General features: G+C 50.2%; 1 protein-coding gene across 5 annotated transcripts in view; it reads left to right on the top strand.

Annotated features, from left to right (window-relative positions):
- The window catches only part of Ssbp3 (single stranded DNA binding protein 3), a 136,698-nt gene that overhangs the window by 23,566 nt on the left and 95,997 nt on the right, over positions 1–17,135 (top strand). Inside the window, exon 1 of one of the 5 annotated variants that reach the window (XM_032901057.1) lies at positions 13,248–13,408. The exons of the other annotated variants lie outside the window; for them this stretch is intronic. Within the exon in view, the coding sequence (XP_032756948.1) occupies positions 13,263–13,408 (146 nt within the window). The 5' untranslated portion in view covers positions 13,248–13,262. Of the gene's footprint in view, positions 1–13,247; positions 13,409–17,135 lie in introns of those variants that run through there. 5 annotated transcript variants of the gene reach the window in all.

Raw genomic sequence — 17,135 nt, 5'->3', positions numbered from 1 at the left:
GCTGGGCCGCAGCTCCTCAGGAAGCTGGTGGACCGTCCAGAGCTGCCTTGAACACCGGGGATGCATCGATGGCTCTCCCCTTCTGGATGTCCTTTGAAAGTGTTTTCCATGCAGAGCATGTGTCTTCATGGCATCTCTTCATGGGGACAGACGCTGTCACTGCACGCCTTGGAGAGGCTGGTTGGGATCCAGAGCCCACTGTGGCCTGATCTGCAGTGTCTGGTGGGCCCTGTCCAGGTGGCATCAAGACTCAAGTATTGGGGGCTGGGGTGAAGAGTCCTGTGGAAGGGAGGGACAATCTAGGTGTGACTCTGTCAGTACCACAGGAAGACCATTCCCTTCTGAAACCAGCCTGCCTGCTGCCCTAGGGGAGGGGCTGTTTTGATCTGAAGTGGAGGCTGAGGCCAGCTGGACACTGTGGGAGTGGAGGAGGGTAGAGGCACCCCCTCTGACCAGAGACCCCCTCTGGGTTTTCAGGCTCTTTGTGCTAGTGAGGGTCCCCCCCCAGCCTCCACTGCCCCTCTGTGGGACCAAGAGTGCCGCAGTCTTATTCTTCCATGTGAGTAGCTCCACTGATGCTCAGTGACGTCTCCTGTGTTAACTCTGCTGGGGAGATGCTGGCCGTGTCAGTGCTGTGGGCTGTGCTGTGTGTGACACACTGTAGGGGCTCATATCGGGGTGAATGAGGCAGGAAAAGCAAGATTTTTGCATAGGTGGGAGACAGGAGGTGGTATGACCTTCTGTAGGGGGTCTCTGGGTCTTCTGTTTCTCTTGCTTGTGAGGACAGCCTGTCTCTCTTTCAGCATTGTCTTATGCCAGATTTTTGTTAATGCCCATATTAAGTAAAAATCAAATCAGAACCAAGACCAAAAAATTGAGAGCCACTGCAAAGACATCCCATTGAGGTCTCCGCCCTAGACCCAGCCAGGCTGTCCTCAGCCACACTTGGATTTTGTGGCAAAGGCCAACTGGGAACTGGTGTATCTTTATCACAGCCTTGTGCCGAAGCAGACAGCAGGTTTCAGGACAGAAAGGCAAAACCAGGTGGGCAGTGGAGTTCAGAGGGTGTCTGAGGTAGGGAGTGTGTTGCTGCCCCCTCCCCCCAAAAACAAATAGACAGACACACAACACACAGGTTGGGGCTGGAGAGGCATCTACGAGGCAGCTGACTGACTGATCAAGTAGGCCAGAAGGGACCCGACCAGATGAAAAAGGTCTAAGAGGTAGTGGTGTCTGACCTAGCCTGGGAGGGCCAGTGGGCTGCCTCTTGTGTAGTGGGTGTTTTCTTGCCCAGGTATGTGTTAGTGAAATGCTAGGCTGAAGGAAGAGTGAATGAGGAGTTCCTTCCCCAGAGGAGAAAGCAGGCTCCTTTCCTGTCCCTTTGTCTCTTGTCCCCTTTGTCCCAGCCTTCCAGCTCTGTGGCCTCCCCTCCCCCAGTGGTTCCTCCCTTTGTGCCCAGCAGGCCACTCACCAGTGAAACTTCGCTGAGGCCTGCTTCCCAAGAAGCAGCGAGGCCCAGGAGCTGGTGAATTTAGGCTGCTTTCAGCACCATGGGCTTAAAGTGATCCCAGTTTTCCCCTTAAGCCTCCAAAAGGTGGTGAAGGTTGGCTCTGACCATGGCAGCCCCTTCAGAGGGAGCAGCATTGTTGGGGTTTGTGCCAGGCCCTTCCTGGCTTCACAGTATGGCTCACTCTTGATCAGAGCGGTTCTGGGGCCTTTCTGGTCCTAAGCCCTCTGTGAAACACCACAAAATGTGGACATGCTGACCTCTGAGAGAGTCTTACTCACATCTGTCACATGAAGGAGTTTTGTTTTGTTTAATTTTAATTTTAATTTTAATTTTATGTACATGGTGTTTTGCCTGCATGTATGTGTGAGGGTGTCAGGTCTTAGAATTACAGCTGCCATATGGGTGCTGGGATTGAACTTGGCTTCTTTGGAAGAGCAGTCGGTGTTCCCAATTACTGAGATAGCTCTCTGGCCCCTGTTGTTAAAATTTTAAGCCAGGGTTTCAAGTCTGTGCTGGCTTGAAACTTACTGTGCAGTAGTTGAGGACTTTGAACTTCTGATCCTCCTGCCTCCACCTCCCAAGTGCTGGGACTACAGCTCTCAGCCTATATTTGCCCAGTTTATATTTTGTAGGCAGTGGAACCCAGGGCTTCGGCATGCTAATGCTAGCCAGACATGGACACTTGAACCATGCTCACAAGATAGTGCTTCAATCATAAGTGAAGACCAGTCACAAGGGCATAAGTAAAAACCTTCAAGGAGGAAAACAGAAAGCTGGGGAGAATATATCAGAATGAAGTTGTCAAGAACATGGGGGAGGCCTTGCTTCTGTTCTTTATGCGGATTGAACTCTGGCGCCTCATTTCTAAAGATCCAAGGACCTTGCTGTGACCTGGCCCTGTGTTGTCCTGTGTTGGGGCCTGTGAAGTACCACAGGGGTAGAGCAGAGCTGTGCAGTGGCCAGTCAGGCACAGCCATGGCCTGTTAGTGTAGCTTCACTGCCATCTGCAGTATTTCTCTCTGCTTATCATGTTTAATTTATTAATTCAGCTGTACATGTTCAAATAATAAACAAAGGGGGATGACACACACATTTAAAACACTGTAATTCACCCTCATGCATTCTCTCTGCTCCTAAACCACTGTCTGTAGCCACTTTTCTTCATCGTCAACACCCTGCCTGAGTTTTCTTTTCACTTTTATGTGTGATTTGGTCTCTAGAAATTGTCTGCAGTCACAGAGACCCATTGTTAACAGGAAAGCTGGCCTTGTAACAGGTGTCATGGCTGCTATACACTGTTCCTTACCCTTGTTCTGATGTTGGGGAGTGGGCAATGCTGGGCAGCAGCCTTGTCTGCTGAGTGACCTTGATAGTTCTCCCAGCATTGGTGTTTTCAGCCATTAAAAGCAAGTGGCAAGCAGGGCAGTGCAGGGCCTCAGGGCTATGAGGAATTCAGCATGGTGCTCTGCTTCCTTACAAGTGCCCACTGCATGCACCCTTGCAAACCAGGCCCTTGGCAGCACTGCTGCATGTCTGGTTTACAGAGTCACCTTGTGGGCTTGTCAGTCCAGGCCAAGGCAGACCTGTGGGGAAAGCCAGGAGGACCACAGAGGGTCCTGTTTGGGTTTGGCAGTGGGGAACCCATTCCCGGAGAAAGGCCTGTGCTCTCAGTAGGCAAGTATCAGTAATGGGTTGAGGTGAGGCCCTTGGCCCTGGGCCATTTATTGATTGCCTGCCTGTTAAATGTAGTGCCTGTGACCTATCTGCTGGCACTCCCTCCCAGAGTACTTTTTAAAATGCCCTTGGTTTGGGGACCTGTGCCCAGGAGGCAAGAGAAGACTTACTAATCTGTGGAAAGGACTCAAAGAAAACATTGAGGCTTTATCTTTTAATAGTTTTATTTCAGAGCTGGCACATAACATTGCCAGGTTGTCTGTGGCTGCGCCATCGTCATGGTCATCATGTGTTGGCTGCAGGGTGACAGGTCTCATGCTCTAGTTCTTAGTTGTGTTAGACTATGGCTGAGGTGTGTGTCAGCGCCTGTGGGATGATTTGCATTGCCGTTTGTAAATAAGTACTGCTTTGAATACCCACCTTGATATGCCCAGAGTGAGGGAGCTGGGATCCCCAATTTAGATGTTTGACATAACCTGAAAGTGAAAGGATCAAAAGTGTATCTCAGGAGACTAGAAGAGCCCGATGTTATCACCTGGCTGAGACTTCCATGTGGTTTGCAGGAATCCCAGGCTGAGCAGATACTGAGCATGTGGCCCTCAACTACTGAAGTGCCCTAAGAGACTGAGATGAGGTTAAACCGGATGCTGGAGCTCTTACCTTTCCTGTTGCTTTCTACCTCATCTTCTGCACTGCTGCACCCAGCATGGGGGTCCTAGAGTGGTGAGGGAAATAGGACCAGGAACTTGAGGAAGGGGCAGGGATGTAGGGCAGGTTTCTGTCTGCAGGGTCGCTGTGCCTGGGTGGGGGTGCAGATGATGAGATGGAGATGGAGGGGGAGGAATGGAGAGGGTCCAGGAGAACAGGCGGGGAGGGAAGGGCTCATTTGCTCTGTTAGGGGAGGAGCTTAGTTGGCAGGAAGGTTCTTTCCTTCCCTGTCCCCTTTCTGTCCCTCCTTTGTACTATCTCCTGTCTACCACTCTGCCTCCTTCCCGTCCCTTGTCTCCTGGCCTTGCTTTGCCTCCCTGCAGTTCCTGCATGCTGCTTGGCTCTTTGCCACTGGTAGTGCCTGTTGTCCTAGAGTCAGAGAAAGGCTCTGGCCCTAGTTTTTCTTGCAGAGCTGGTGCAGTTTTGTGTGCTACCAGCTGTTTTTTCTCATAACTGTCTCTTCTGTCTGGAAACTGGAGGCTCCAGGAGAGACTGGCAGATGCTGGCTCCTGAGATGGTTTTTTGGAGCTTGTCTCCAGCTTGACACTTCCTTCAAAACTCCTAGCCAAGGGTAGCTGCTGGAAATGAAGAGCCTAAGGCAGTAATGAGTTCATCTCAGTATGGGGGTGTGGCAGAGAGGGGCCAGTAGACTGGCATGGGCAAGAGCAGATCTTAAGTAGTGTGGCCTGGTTGGCCCGCCGTATGTCTTTTGGGTAGCTAACTGTGCTCTGCACTCCAGGCAGGAGAGAGCGCCCCAGAGGCTGTTCTTTTTCTTCCGAGCTGTTTGTGGGCATCGCCACCCCTGTGAGTACTTGAGTCTGTCTGGCCTGGGTCAGAGTAGGCAGGCCAGTGGAGACAGTGGGTGGGGCAGCATGTGGGTTCTCTGCTTGGTCGGTAGGCTACAGGACAGGACCGCAGTCTTTCCTGTAAATGGGGCTGGGTCATGCTCCCACCAGCTACCTCTCCCCCAGGGCTGTTTTCATCCTTCTTGTCCCTAATGTGTCTGGCCTCCTGTATACACTTGTGCTTAAGATGTTGTCTTCTCACAAAACAACAATAAAGCCAGCCTGTGCCTCGTTGACCAGTTCGCGCCCTGATTCCTGAGGCTGGATGGAGTGGGAGATGGAGTGCCCTTAAGTTTCTAGTACACCAGGGCAGGTGAGTGCAGCGCTCCTTTGCCTCTGCCCTCCCCCTTCGTGCAGAAGAAGGCACAAGGCAAGCGTGGTGCAGGCTTTCTCCATTCTCGCTTCTGAGTCGGCATTCTTACCTATGAAATGGAGGTCATGATGTTCACAGCTGGACCAGGGTCATTGAAGGTGGTGTCACTCTACACAGTGAGTGTTGTCAATAGTCTCAGAAACCAGGTAGGCAACAGGCCCCTTTGTGCTCTGCTGAAGAGAATAATAATAAAGACAGGCCTTCCCATGCAGAGGCACAGAGCCACACCTCAGAGCTGGTGCTCCCTCATAAGTGGCCATGAGACTGGGGCCTCTTGTTTACCTGGTTGCTCTGTCCCCTGGCCTGGCCTCTGTCCTGATCATCCAGGCCCACCAGCATTTTGCCAGTCTAGGTTGCTGCTGAGTGTCTGCTCAGCTCTGACTTCTCTGGGAGTTCCTTGGTTCCATGGCTCTTTGTGCCTTTGGTCAACTCTTTTGGATGAACTCAATGTGTATGAACACTGTGGGCAACTTTGGAGCAGTCTGTCCCTCCTGTCCAGCAGAATTATGGCTGAAAGGCATGACTTTCTGGAAGACCCCAGCAGGGTTGTCAGACTGTGTCCTCAGCTTCAGACATTCTTGTGGGTAGCAGGAGGATGGGGGTTTTGCTGAGCTGGCCATTGAGAGGCCTTCCTAGTTTTCCTGACAGTCCTCTGCTGAGTTCTCATAGTTACCCTCACCCTCCAGAGGCTGGACTTGTCGCCTCCTGCTGAGCCCTCTAGCTGGAATCACGAAGGATGACTCCTTTCTCTGCAAACAAAGGAAACTGAGTCCTGGGCTGGGAAGAGGCTACCTTGGCTGACAGAAAAGGGCCCCAGAGGCTTTTCAAAATTTCCCTCAGCCTCAGCAGCATACTGGTGAGGTCTCACCTTGCTCCCAAGGCTGTTGCCATTAGCAACCCACTTCCCCTGTTGGTTCTGGGGGCCCTTGAGGGGACGAGGAGGCGGTGGTTGAGTGTAGGCTGGTGATACTGGGAAGGAGGACCAGGCCACATGGAGCTCTCAGTGTAAATAAAGCCGTTGGTGTACATTAATCCTTCCCAATCACAGGGAAATCAGAGACAGGGACATTGCAATTTATGTGCAGGCATATACCCCACTTCCTGTACCCCACAGGACAGAAATGGAAGAAAAACAAAGGGAGAAAGGTTGGCTAGGGGACGTGTCTGTGGGGGACATCACAGACTGACTTTTGTTAACTGTTAAGCTGTAGTTCTTCAGTTTGGTGAGTCAGTTTTCCTATTTCTAAAGGGATGGTAGTGGAAGAAGTACCCGTAAGCTCCAGAGGGGCTCAGAGGTCCAGTCCCCTTGAAGCCTCAGTCCAGGTTTTCTGGTGGGGACCCAGTCACACGGTTACTGTTAGAGTTTGGCAGAACACTGAGGTGAATGAAGTGAGGATTGTGCTGAGTATCGTCTGCAGGTAGGTAAGCCAGTGGGTGCACTGGAGGGAAACAGGCAGAAGGTGAAAGTGGTCAGACTTTGGGGGAGGGTGTCTTCCTGGTTGGGTGTGGGGCATGTAGCTGTTCCCAGAGAAAGAATAGGAAAGAGGAAGGAAGAAGAGAACATTTCTGAGGCCAGGGGTTTGCTAGTGGTTGGCCTTTAGAGGCTCCCGACGCTGTATGTTTGATGCAGTAAATTCCTAGTAACTAATCTGCGAAGTGTTTGGTACTCTCAGCCCCAGAGAAGTGAGGTTACTTCTCGTTTACAGCCCAGTGGATCCAGCTTCGAGAGCCAGACTCCAGAGACCAGGCATGTGTGTATCCATTCAGCTCACTTCCCAGTGCTGGTTAGTGGGGGTAGTTGATGACCTTTTTGCCTTAGGCTCCCTATCTGTGATGTGAATGTATAAACTCCACATGCCCACATCTGTGAAACACGTTGGCCAATCTTGAGTGCGGCCAGCTCTGGACTGTCTGAGGTTGGGCTATGGGCCGCTGCTCACCCTCACTTCTGTTACCAGGCAGTCATTATATGTAGAAAGGTGTTGATGCAGCTACTCCCCTGTCTGCATTCCGCCATGCTGTGGAAGCCAGGAGGAGCTTTTTAGATTTAGATACAATGTGTCAGACTGCCCCCAGCACACAAGTGTGCGCCCAGCACCAGTAAGCAGGGGTTGTTTTTATTGTTGAGTGTTATCTTTCATTATGAATTATTGAAGGCCCCTCTTTGGCCCTTGCCTTAGAATTGGAAGCAACTTAAAGGGGGAAGTATATCTAGAGTTAGTGATTGGCAGTCAAGATAAACCACATGGGGTGTGCCACAGAACCTGGAGGTACCAGAGGCTGCCCCACATGTCAAAACGTAGGGCCTAGAATGGCCCCAGGCTAGTCAAGGCATCCTGAGATAGCCTTTCAAGCATGTGGGGTGAGGTATGAGACTAGGACTAAGTTGGTGGCATCTGCACTTGCTTCTGCTGTTCTCCTTGATGTGCTAATGTCCTTGGAACAGAGTCTGGCAATGGAGAGTATAAATGGTGGTCTGGTGAGGTGTTCTTTTTCTTTTTTTTTTTTTTTTTTTTATCCCCCCAGGTGTTCTTTTCTAAGATTGCCTGTAGACTCTTTCTTTTTCTTTTCTTTTTCTTTTTCTTTTTTCCGGAGCTGGGGACTGAACCCAGGGTCTTGCGCTGAGCAAGCACTCTACCACTGAGCTAAATCCCCAACCCCTGCAGACTCTTTCTTTGCCAGCTGGTATGCTCCCTGTGGGTGGCATCCCTGGCAGCAGTGACATCAACCTGTGCCCCAATACCGGGAAGAAGTAGTTGGCCATGTCAGGTCACTTAGGAAACCCATTTGGCGGGATTCGAGAGTTCAGGTGTCAGGGCTGTGTTGTATATGGAACTATGCTGAGAAAGATCAGAAAGAACTACTGAAGTCATGGGATATTCACCATTGTCCCAACGACGGGACAGGAAACCTAGGCTCTTGTCCGGTTCTGTGTCATGGGAGCTGACGGCCATTCAACCCCACACTTGGCTAATTCTTGGTGATCTGGAAGCCTCTCCTGGCCTGTGTCATGCCTCAGAACCACTCTTGTAGAGAAGGACTATAATCTTCAGATATAATCACCCCCTGCGCCCGTCACTTTATACAATAGTCTCCTGTATACAAGCTCATTGGTACCACCCTCCAGCAGTCCTGGGGCAGTGATAGACAAGGCTTATTACCTTGTTTTGTTGATGAAAAGGCAAAGGGCTTTACTGACTTTCCAGAGTCACATGTCCATGTCCAGTTTATGGTGAAGCTCAGAGTAAAATTCAATCTCAGGACTAGTCAGGGTGTTCAGGGCAGATGGTAAATGCTTGGTACACTCTGGAGCGTACCTCCTGGCTTCAGTCAGATGCTGCAAACTGATCTCAGTAACTTTCTGCCAACCTTGGGTTCAGAAATTTTCAGTATTTCATTGAGTCATTATTATTCAAATAACATGCCTATTCAACATGCAGCCATTGTCCTGTCATGGGTGACACATGCTGGGCTGGAAGTTGGCTGGGGTGTACCCCTTTTTCCACTTGTTTGGATTTCTAGGTAAGGGAAAGTTGGCTGTTGTGTGAGAGGAATTTAGTTGGAAGACCTATACCTGCCTGGCAGAGACAGTCTTACCAACTTCCAGGAAGGCTCCAGAGAATCTTAGAACGAGTGGTGCCTGGTGTTGAGGAAAGGAGGGCCGTTTGATTTGGAGTGCCAGATGGTGATCCAGAAGGGCGTGGGGGTGGGGGTGGGGGTGGGGGTGGGGCAATGTCTCTCGGAAACGCTTGAACCTTGCTAGCTCAAAGAAGTGAACGTGCACACACCCTCCTGACATCTTGAGCTCCACTCTGCAAATAGGTGTCTCTTGGGATGTCCTCCTTGGGATGTCCAAGGATGGCTCTTTAAACTATGTATGACCCTTAGGATGTGGGGCTCTCAAGAAGGTTGGGGTGAAGAGGTTGGCAAATGTTGCTGTTCTGAGAACGTAGTCCAGCTCCAGGCATTTCCATGCATCAGGTTTGATGTTCTCATTGCAGTTGGCCCTTGAGTTGCACGCCTGCCCCTTTGTCCTCATCTTTCCTCCATGCAGACACAGGGGTATCTGCTGTGCTCACCTAACTCATGCCTGTTCTTTTTTGATCACATAACTCTTCAAAAATCAGCCAGTTTCTTGCTGTCAGCCTACACATTAGTTTTTCTTGACCTTGGATTTCAAGGTGTTTTTCATCTATTCACCTGGCTGCCTGTCCTCTCATTCATAAAGTCATGGTCATCTGACTTTGTGCTCACGGGAAGTCCTCTCTAGTCATTCCTGCCTTGACCCAAGGAGCTGCTGGCGGAAGTTCAGCTGCCCCGAATTTGAGAAGAACGGTTGTACTAAAATACAGATGTAAGGACAGTCCACTGTAACAGCCAAGAGGGACCCTATGTGATGTGGGCTTCAGTCGCTCCTGTTCCCTTTGTAGCAGAGCCTTTTCTTTAAGCCTAGTCTTACAGGGAAGCCCAAATAATAAAATAAAATGGACTGCTGTGAGTTAGGGCAGTCGGGGACTCCTGCCAGCAAGCCGCTCTTCTTCGAGCTTCCCCTTGTGCACCTGTTTCTGGGAGGGTTCACCTTTGAGGGAGCATTGTGTAAGATTCCTCTGATTGGCCAGTGGCTGTGACTCAGTGCTAGGGCACTTGCCTAGCATGTGCAAAGCTGGGTTCCATTGTTAAAAATAGCAACAAAGATATTCGTGATTCAGTTGAATCTCCAGTGTGGGGGTCCTGGCTAGGAGGCAGTGGCTTATATGACTAAGGGACCCAGCCTTCTCTTCATACTGAGATACTTTTTGGACCCATTTCAGGAGTGTATCCAGAGCTCTAAGAAATGGGGGAGGTTTTGGTTCATGGGGATTCACTGCTGAGCCCATTCGAAGGCTGAGATCTGGCATGATGGGACATCAGCGAGGGCCTCTAGCCTACTAGACAGCAGGCCTTCATGTTTGAGTACTCCTCAGGTCCCAGAATGTCCCACCATTAACATTCTTTTGACCTTCTGACTTGTGTCACTGGGCACCATGTCAGCTAATGTTTCCCATCTTTTAGTGATCATTGGTACCTTGCTGGCTGTGCCACACTTTACCATTCTGTAACTGTTTTCTGATCTTCCAGTTGATCTGCTTGGTAGTATGATTGTAAGTTTCCTATGTTGCAAGTAGCACATAGGCATGGTGGTACTCTTAGGTGTGGCACTGTTGGGTCTTGTACTTAGAAATGCAAGTCTGAGCTATTGAGCTCTTTGAGAGGACTAGAGTTCAGTTCTCAGCACTCGTATTGGCAACTCAAAAGTGCTTGGCAATCTAACTTCTGGGGACCTGATATCCTCTTTTGGCTGCACACACGAGCACATACACCATGCACGTCCATTAGAACATCCTTAACATTGTTCCTGATAAAGCAGGAAGGGACAGGACCAACTGTAGAGGCAGCTTTGGTCCAGATAAAATCAGTCCTGGAAAACCAGAAGGGAGGCCTGTTGCTGTTTACATGCTGCCTTCTCTGGCTCGTCTGGCCCCAGAGAGCTGGGCATTGCCCCTTTTCACTTCTGTACTCACTCTAGCAGCAGGCCCTGTGGGGACTTACTACATATTAATTGATTAGACGTAGATACTTTCCCCTGTGTACATGCTTAGTAGTTGAGACCTATTTATTTGAATGTATTTCGTCTTGAAGCCTTGCAAGATGGCACAGATTAGACTGTAGTGGGGGCATCAGAGACTTGGCTTACAAAGAGGTCTCTGTCTCCACTGTTACTGTGTGGGTATTGCTGATCTCATTTATGACTGGCCTCTTCAGAAGGAGGTGTAAGGGGAAGGGTAGTTAGGGGCCAAAGTGGCTGCAAGATAATTCTCTGTTCTTCTGCCTGTGTTGATGGTTTTGGAGAAGGGATGATTTTGGGTATAGTGTTTATCATCTGGAACTGAGTTGATCAGGTGGCAGAGGAGGGCAGTCTACTGTCAGCCTCTCAGAACTTTCTGTGCTGTTTACAAGACCCCTAGGAAACCCTGTAAGATGTAAATGGTATCATGGGTCCCTCTTGGGCACAGAGTTGAGGTCCTAGGATAGTAGCGTGATAAGTGAGCATTGACTTTCTGCTGTCAAGGGAGGGGATGCCCGTGAGACTGGGAGCAGGTTTGTTCCGGTACGAAGCTGCTTCTTACCAAGGTGATGACATCATGGCCCAGGCTGTGGAACAATGAAGGGTTTGGAGAGAGTCGCCATGATTCTCCCCATGTTGCAGCACTGCCTTCAGAGTGGTTTGGGCAGTGATGATGTAATACCTACACACACAGAATCGGCTGCAGGGGGCATCCGAAGATGTTCGCAGCACTTGGGACTTCAAGGCTCTGGGGAAGCAGATAATCCAAAGAGGTCATCAAAAGACCTGAGAAAGTGCCTTCCAAGGAGCGGGGAGACCTTCATAGACTACTTCAGAGCATTCTGAGTGCTCTGTAGACAAACACATTTTATCTCAAACCAGTAGCTCTGAAGTGGAATTGGGATTAGTATCCCAGGTGAGGGAACAAGCAGAGAGGCCAAGTAATGTGCTCACAGTCACACAGCTAGAGCGTGTCCCAGACAGGAGTTGATACAGACAGGCATTCCTAGCATTTGGTAGGTGCAGCCTATCAGATCTCACAGAAGACTGGGGAGGAAGAGTTACAGGAATCTCTGGGCAAGGAGAAGGCTAGAGAGGTCAGAGGTCTGAGAGATGCTAAGGTTCTACCCTTCCGCCCCTCACAGGCAGCTCATAAGCCAGTGTTGTTCCGTTCAGTTCCCCACTGGGCGCTTTTCACTGTGGTCCTGAAATGGCACCCTTACTGGTATTTTTGGTCATTGCTTTCTTGAGGTTGAGAAGAAACTTGAATCCCTGGTGTGTCTCCTGTAGGAAACACGCACTGACAAACCCATGGCACGACTGAGCATGTCTGCTCCTGCCCCCTGGCACCTGGGCCGCCCGGGGCGTTTTGACATGGCGTGTGATATCCTTACTTCGTTGTGTGGCACAATAGGGCCTCTGTCGATATGCCAACTAATTAACTTTAACTTTGCAGTGTTGCCTCATCTCCGTACTGTTCACGCTGCCCGGCGTCTTCCTGGTGAGTGTGCGCAGAAGCTCTCGGTGCCACTGCCCATTGCTGGGACGCAGCAAGCACCCTTCCCTCTTCCCTTCCCACGTGTATCCTTCTTAGCCTGATTTCCTACCACCCTTTCCAGGGAAGTGGTGGGTGCTCCTTTTGGGAGAAGCCTATCTTACTGGAGGCTTTAATTTTAGCACAGACCCCACCAGTTTGTACTCCTCAAGGGCAGGGTTGTGCGAGACCTGAGAAGATGACATTGCGGGCAGCTGGTGAAGCGGAACTGCTTAGTCCTGTATTGCCAGGTTCACCTTCAGTGCCGAGGAGGAAGTGCCCTGCCTGGGCAGGGAGGAGGTGGGGCTTGTAAGGAGCAGGAGGAGGATTGGTAAAAGGCAGTTAGCCTGTGCTTTTGAACAGTCTGGGTGGACCATCGCCTTCCGTCTCCTTTCCCCACTTTCCACACGTTTGATGGGAACCTTGGGTTCAGCATTGAGCCTCTGGGCTTTATTGTCTGTTTCTGTGTCTTCTTGAGGAGTGTTTGTCTTGAAAACACCGCTCCTTATTTTATTTAATAGTGTATGGGATTTGAAGGCAGCTGGGACCTTACCCTTTAGCAGGATACCCTGCTCTGCTTTGGGCCTCAGTTTTCCCATCTGTGAAGTGGAGGTGCTGAGCTCTAGCCTTACGTATGGCCTTTGTAACAGCGTGCTCTGCTGGAGAGTGTGGCCGTCAGTTCTTCCTGGAAAGAGCCAGCCAGCCGACTGCTGTCGTGGGCAGTGTGGTCTTGCAGTTCAGTCCTCCCACTGAGACGGAGTCAGCCACAGATGGTTCAGACACAAATGCATGTGTCTATCCCAGGTCAGGCTTACTTACAGGTGCTGCATTTAACCTGCTGCCTTCGTGTGCAGACTCGAGCTCTAGAGTGTCCTTACTGTCTGCCTGGGGCAGAGAAAGGTTGGTTTTTCACACCACTGTGGGCTGTGCACATGGTTAGCCTGTGTGGCCGAATTCTATTTGAGATAGGGCAACACCTGAACCGTAAACTCTCCTGAGGCCCCACCTTGCCCATGAGTCTGCACCACACCCACACATTTCTTCTGGCAGCTGGGAGGTGTCTTGTCCAGCTCTCCCCAGGGAGCAGGTGTGCTCCTCCAGTGCAAGTCCCCCAGCTCCTGGAGTGGTGTCACAACTGGGAAATCCCATTCAGAGTCTGGTAAGACACCATCTCGTACAGAGTGGGACACTTTCCGTGGATCTCCCTGTGTCTTCTTGACGGGTTTTTGTTTTGAAAACATCGCCCCTTATTTTATTTACTAGTGCATGGGATTTGAAGTGCACGTCTAAGTGGGAGAAGGGAGGCAGGCCGAGCTGATGTCAGGGATTTTTGTCTGTGTGACATTAAAGAACCGTGGCCCAGAGGATGGTTTCCGAGGTAACTGCTGCATTTTTGTGTCGCTCATAACTCCCCAGCCCCTTCCTGACTTTTATGATGTTGTTTGGTTAAGGGCCAGAAAAGGCTTGGCAGTGGAGGGGCAGGGAGGAGCTACAGGATAAAAGAAGACAAATGGTCCCCGCCCCCTTTTTTGTTTTTTGTTGTTTTGGTGTTTTTTTGTTTGTTTTTTGTTTCGTTTTGTTTTGGGGTTTTTTTTGTATTTTCCTTTTTCATAAATTTATTTTCCTTTTATGTGCATTGCTGTTTTGCCTGCATGTATGTCTGTGTGAGGGTGTCAGAGCCTCTGGAGCTGGGAGTCAGACAGTTTTGAGCTGCCGTGTGGGCGCCGGGAAGAGTAGCCGGTGCTCTGAACTGCTGAGCGTCCGTCTCCAGCCCCTCCTTTCTTTCTGTAACTTCGCCCATGTGGCATCAGATGGTTCATTTGGTTCATTTGCTCCTCTCATTTCTTTGAGCTGTGCTGCTTTCTGCCGGGTGGAGACATGTTGCTTACTCACAGGCTGCAGGCTGTGTGGTTTTCTTCTCCTGAGCTGCTGTCAGGAGAGACAAAGCTTGTTTCTGTTTCTCAGATTGGTAAATAAAGCACTTTGCAGTTAGTTCTAGATAGAAAATGGACATGTCCTTCATACAGACTGAAGTGTGGCTCACAGAAAATACCTGACCTGGCAGGGGTGCTGTGCTGCAGTGGGCCTTGAAGGTCTGGTGCCTCCTTCCCCCAGACTGAAGGTGGTGAGGATTACCATCCTCTCTGTCTAGGACATCGTCTGGGCAGGCCAACCATTGGCTTTCAGACTGTTCATTTTTCTCTCCTGCCCTCTTCCGTTTTGTTGTTGTGGCCCTGAGGGAAACCGCAGCTTTATAAGCATGGTGGGAGGCCCTTCTGGGGGAGAACTGAGGGGATATACCACTGAAGCAAGACTAGCCCCTAGGGCAGCCTGCATGGGGCTCAGCTGCTCAGATAAATGTTTGGACAGCTTAAGAAGATAAACTAAAACTTAAGCAAATAAAACCAGCTACCTGGTTATGAAGAAAAAATCAGGTATGGGGCCTTCTGTTTCCTGAGGTTTTTAAGCTCACAGGGTGAGGAATCTCCTTATAGCTTCCCTCCCTGGACTGCAGTTCTTCACCTGTGTAAGGACACTGGAAGGAGCTGAGGTGGGTGCAGGCTTCTGCCTTTGGGGTAGCCTTTCCAGGGGCTAGCTTGAGCTCATGCCTTCCCCCCCCATTCGCTGTCCCGTCAGTTCACAAGACAGGTCCAGGTAGCTAGACCATTTCCCAGATGACAATATAGTTGTGGAGGAAGTGACCCAGGGACACTTGCTCTGTCCTACAGGGTCAGAGTAGTATGAATGAGGCCATGTTGCTTTTCTGAGAACAGTTTCTCTATGTAGCACAGGTGGGCCTTGAACCTTTAGTATTCCTACCTCAGCCTGAGTGTTAGAATGACTGGGGTGCTCAGATGCACCCCATTGCATTGTGCTCACCCTAGTGGTGCGGGAACTGTCACTGCTGGCAGCCGCTGTTGCCCATGAGCTCTGGGGGTGGGGTGAGGAAATGAGTGTGTGGTGGATAGAGGAGGGAGGCCTCTGGATGCGGTGAGGGCGTGTGTATTTATGGTCCCCTGTGCTAGTCCTTACCAGAGAGGTGGAGGCGGTGATAGGGCTGAAGACAGTCAAGATGCGGACACCAGACTGGAAAGGAGGCCGTGTACATTCTGAATCCTGCCTTTAGTAGGGCAGGAAATCTCTGCCAGGTTTTCAACCTCTTTTCCCCTCCCTCTTCAGTTCTGGGGGGGGGGGATGCCCAGCTCTCCGGACTGTGAGAATGCTCCGGTTCCGTCTTTATTGAGGCAGTGAGATAGGAGTGCATGAGGTAGGAAGGTGAAGGGTCTTTTAGTCAGGCGGAGTTGGGGGAGATGGCTTTTACCTGTGAATGGTAATGTAGTTGTTGCTGCTGCCGACATTGTGGAGCTGGCACCCAAAATATCTGTAGTGTTTTGACAGGCCACTTGTCTTGATTTTGGTCACTGCTGCTCATAGGAACTCTGTCACCATACACCACTGATTATAGTCTCACTTGTTTAGCTGGGCTTCCAAGAGGGAGGGGAGTAGCCCCATTCCTTGAGAACAGGCTCTGCACCTCCTCTTTAAGCCATTTAGTCCCAACCCAAAGGCCCTTCCTGAATCCCTCCTCGTGAGGGGAGGGCATGGAGGAGTGCCTGCTGTACACCTCAGTGGCAGACATCCCACTTCAGTCTCACTCTGTCACCTGTATGGTTCAATTTCTAGACCTTTCTCCTCCTCTTTTCACACCCCTCTCTGTTCAGTTTCCTGAGAAGGGTAAAACCCTTGGGAATTGTACTATCAAAATCTACACCTTTACATCGCAGTAGTGTTTGGAGTCTGGATTTTTACCTAATGTTATTTTGTGAAGTGGTCTTGATTGTTCTTTGTCCCTAATTGTCATATGTCACTGAGAGCTGGCAGGAAAGCAGATTCCTCTTGTGAGGATTTTCAGAGTTTCACAGTTAGCACTTCTCCCACCAGTGCTTATGGGAGGGTTTACATTCATTCTGCCAAGGCAGCTGTGGCATGGCCCCCATTTTGCAGATGAGGAAGTTGAGTCTGAAAGATGGTAGATAGTTCAGTGACTTCCCCAAGACCATGTGGCTCTTTACATGGCTCCACACTGCCTCCTAGCTCCTTCCTTCTGGAAACACGTAGGCTTGGACAGGCTTGTATAGATTAGAGCCGTTCCCAGGCTGGCTTTGGATGATTACCCTGAGTTCCATGGTTTTGTTGTTTTATAGCTGAGAAAAGATCATCTCAAGGGACAAGTGACTTGACCAGGGTCATACAGTAAATCTGTTGGCTGGATTCATTTCAAGACATTGGTTGAGCAGAGTGGTGACTGTCTGTGTCTACCTCATGTGCTGGGATGGAGTGGCCGACAGAACATAAACACCCTGATTTTGTGGGCCTCAGGTTGAAGCTTCTATATTCCCATGTTTTACCTCTCCTCAATAATCTGCTGCATGGCTTGTATTCTACCGTTGAAGCTAGACACTATCAAGGAAATTTAGTGCAGAATTTTGAGTTGAATACAGAGCGGTAGATAAATTAGTTTGGGGAAAAGAAGTTACAAAATTGAGTCTAAAATTGAGACGGAGTCTAGGGAGGTAACTCAGAATGACTAAAAGAGCTTGGAGGAACAACTTTGAGTCTCCAACAGCCACATAAAAGCCAGGTATGATCGCATATGCCTGTAACCCCAGCATCAGGAGGTGGAGACAGGTGGATTCCAGGAGTTTACTGGCCAGCCAGCCAGTGTGCTCCAGGGTAAGTGTGAGATGCGTCTCCAGGTGAAAGCTGGTGAGTATCGCAGTATGTTACAGGACGCCATGCAGTGGTCTCCTCTGGCTTCTGCATTTGTATGCATGGACATGTGCACACATATACAAACACATACATCCCACAGGGGTTTCTGATGG

The sequence above is a fragment of the Rattus rattus genome, chromosome 1, assembly GCF_011064425.1.
Source record: "Rattus rattus isolate New Zealand chromosome 1, Rrattus_CSIRO_v1, whole genome shotgun sequence".
Classification (NCBI taxonomy): Eukaryota; Metazoa; Chordata; class Mammalia; order Rodentia; family Muridae; genus Rattus; species Rattus rattus.
Note: the sequence above shows the minus strand (reverse complement) of the source record. Positions and strands in the feature narration are given on the sequence as shown.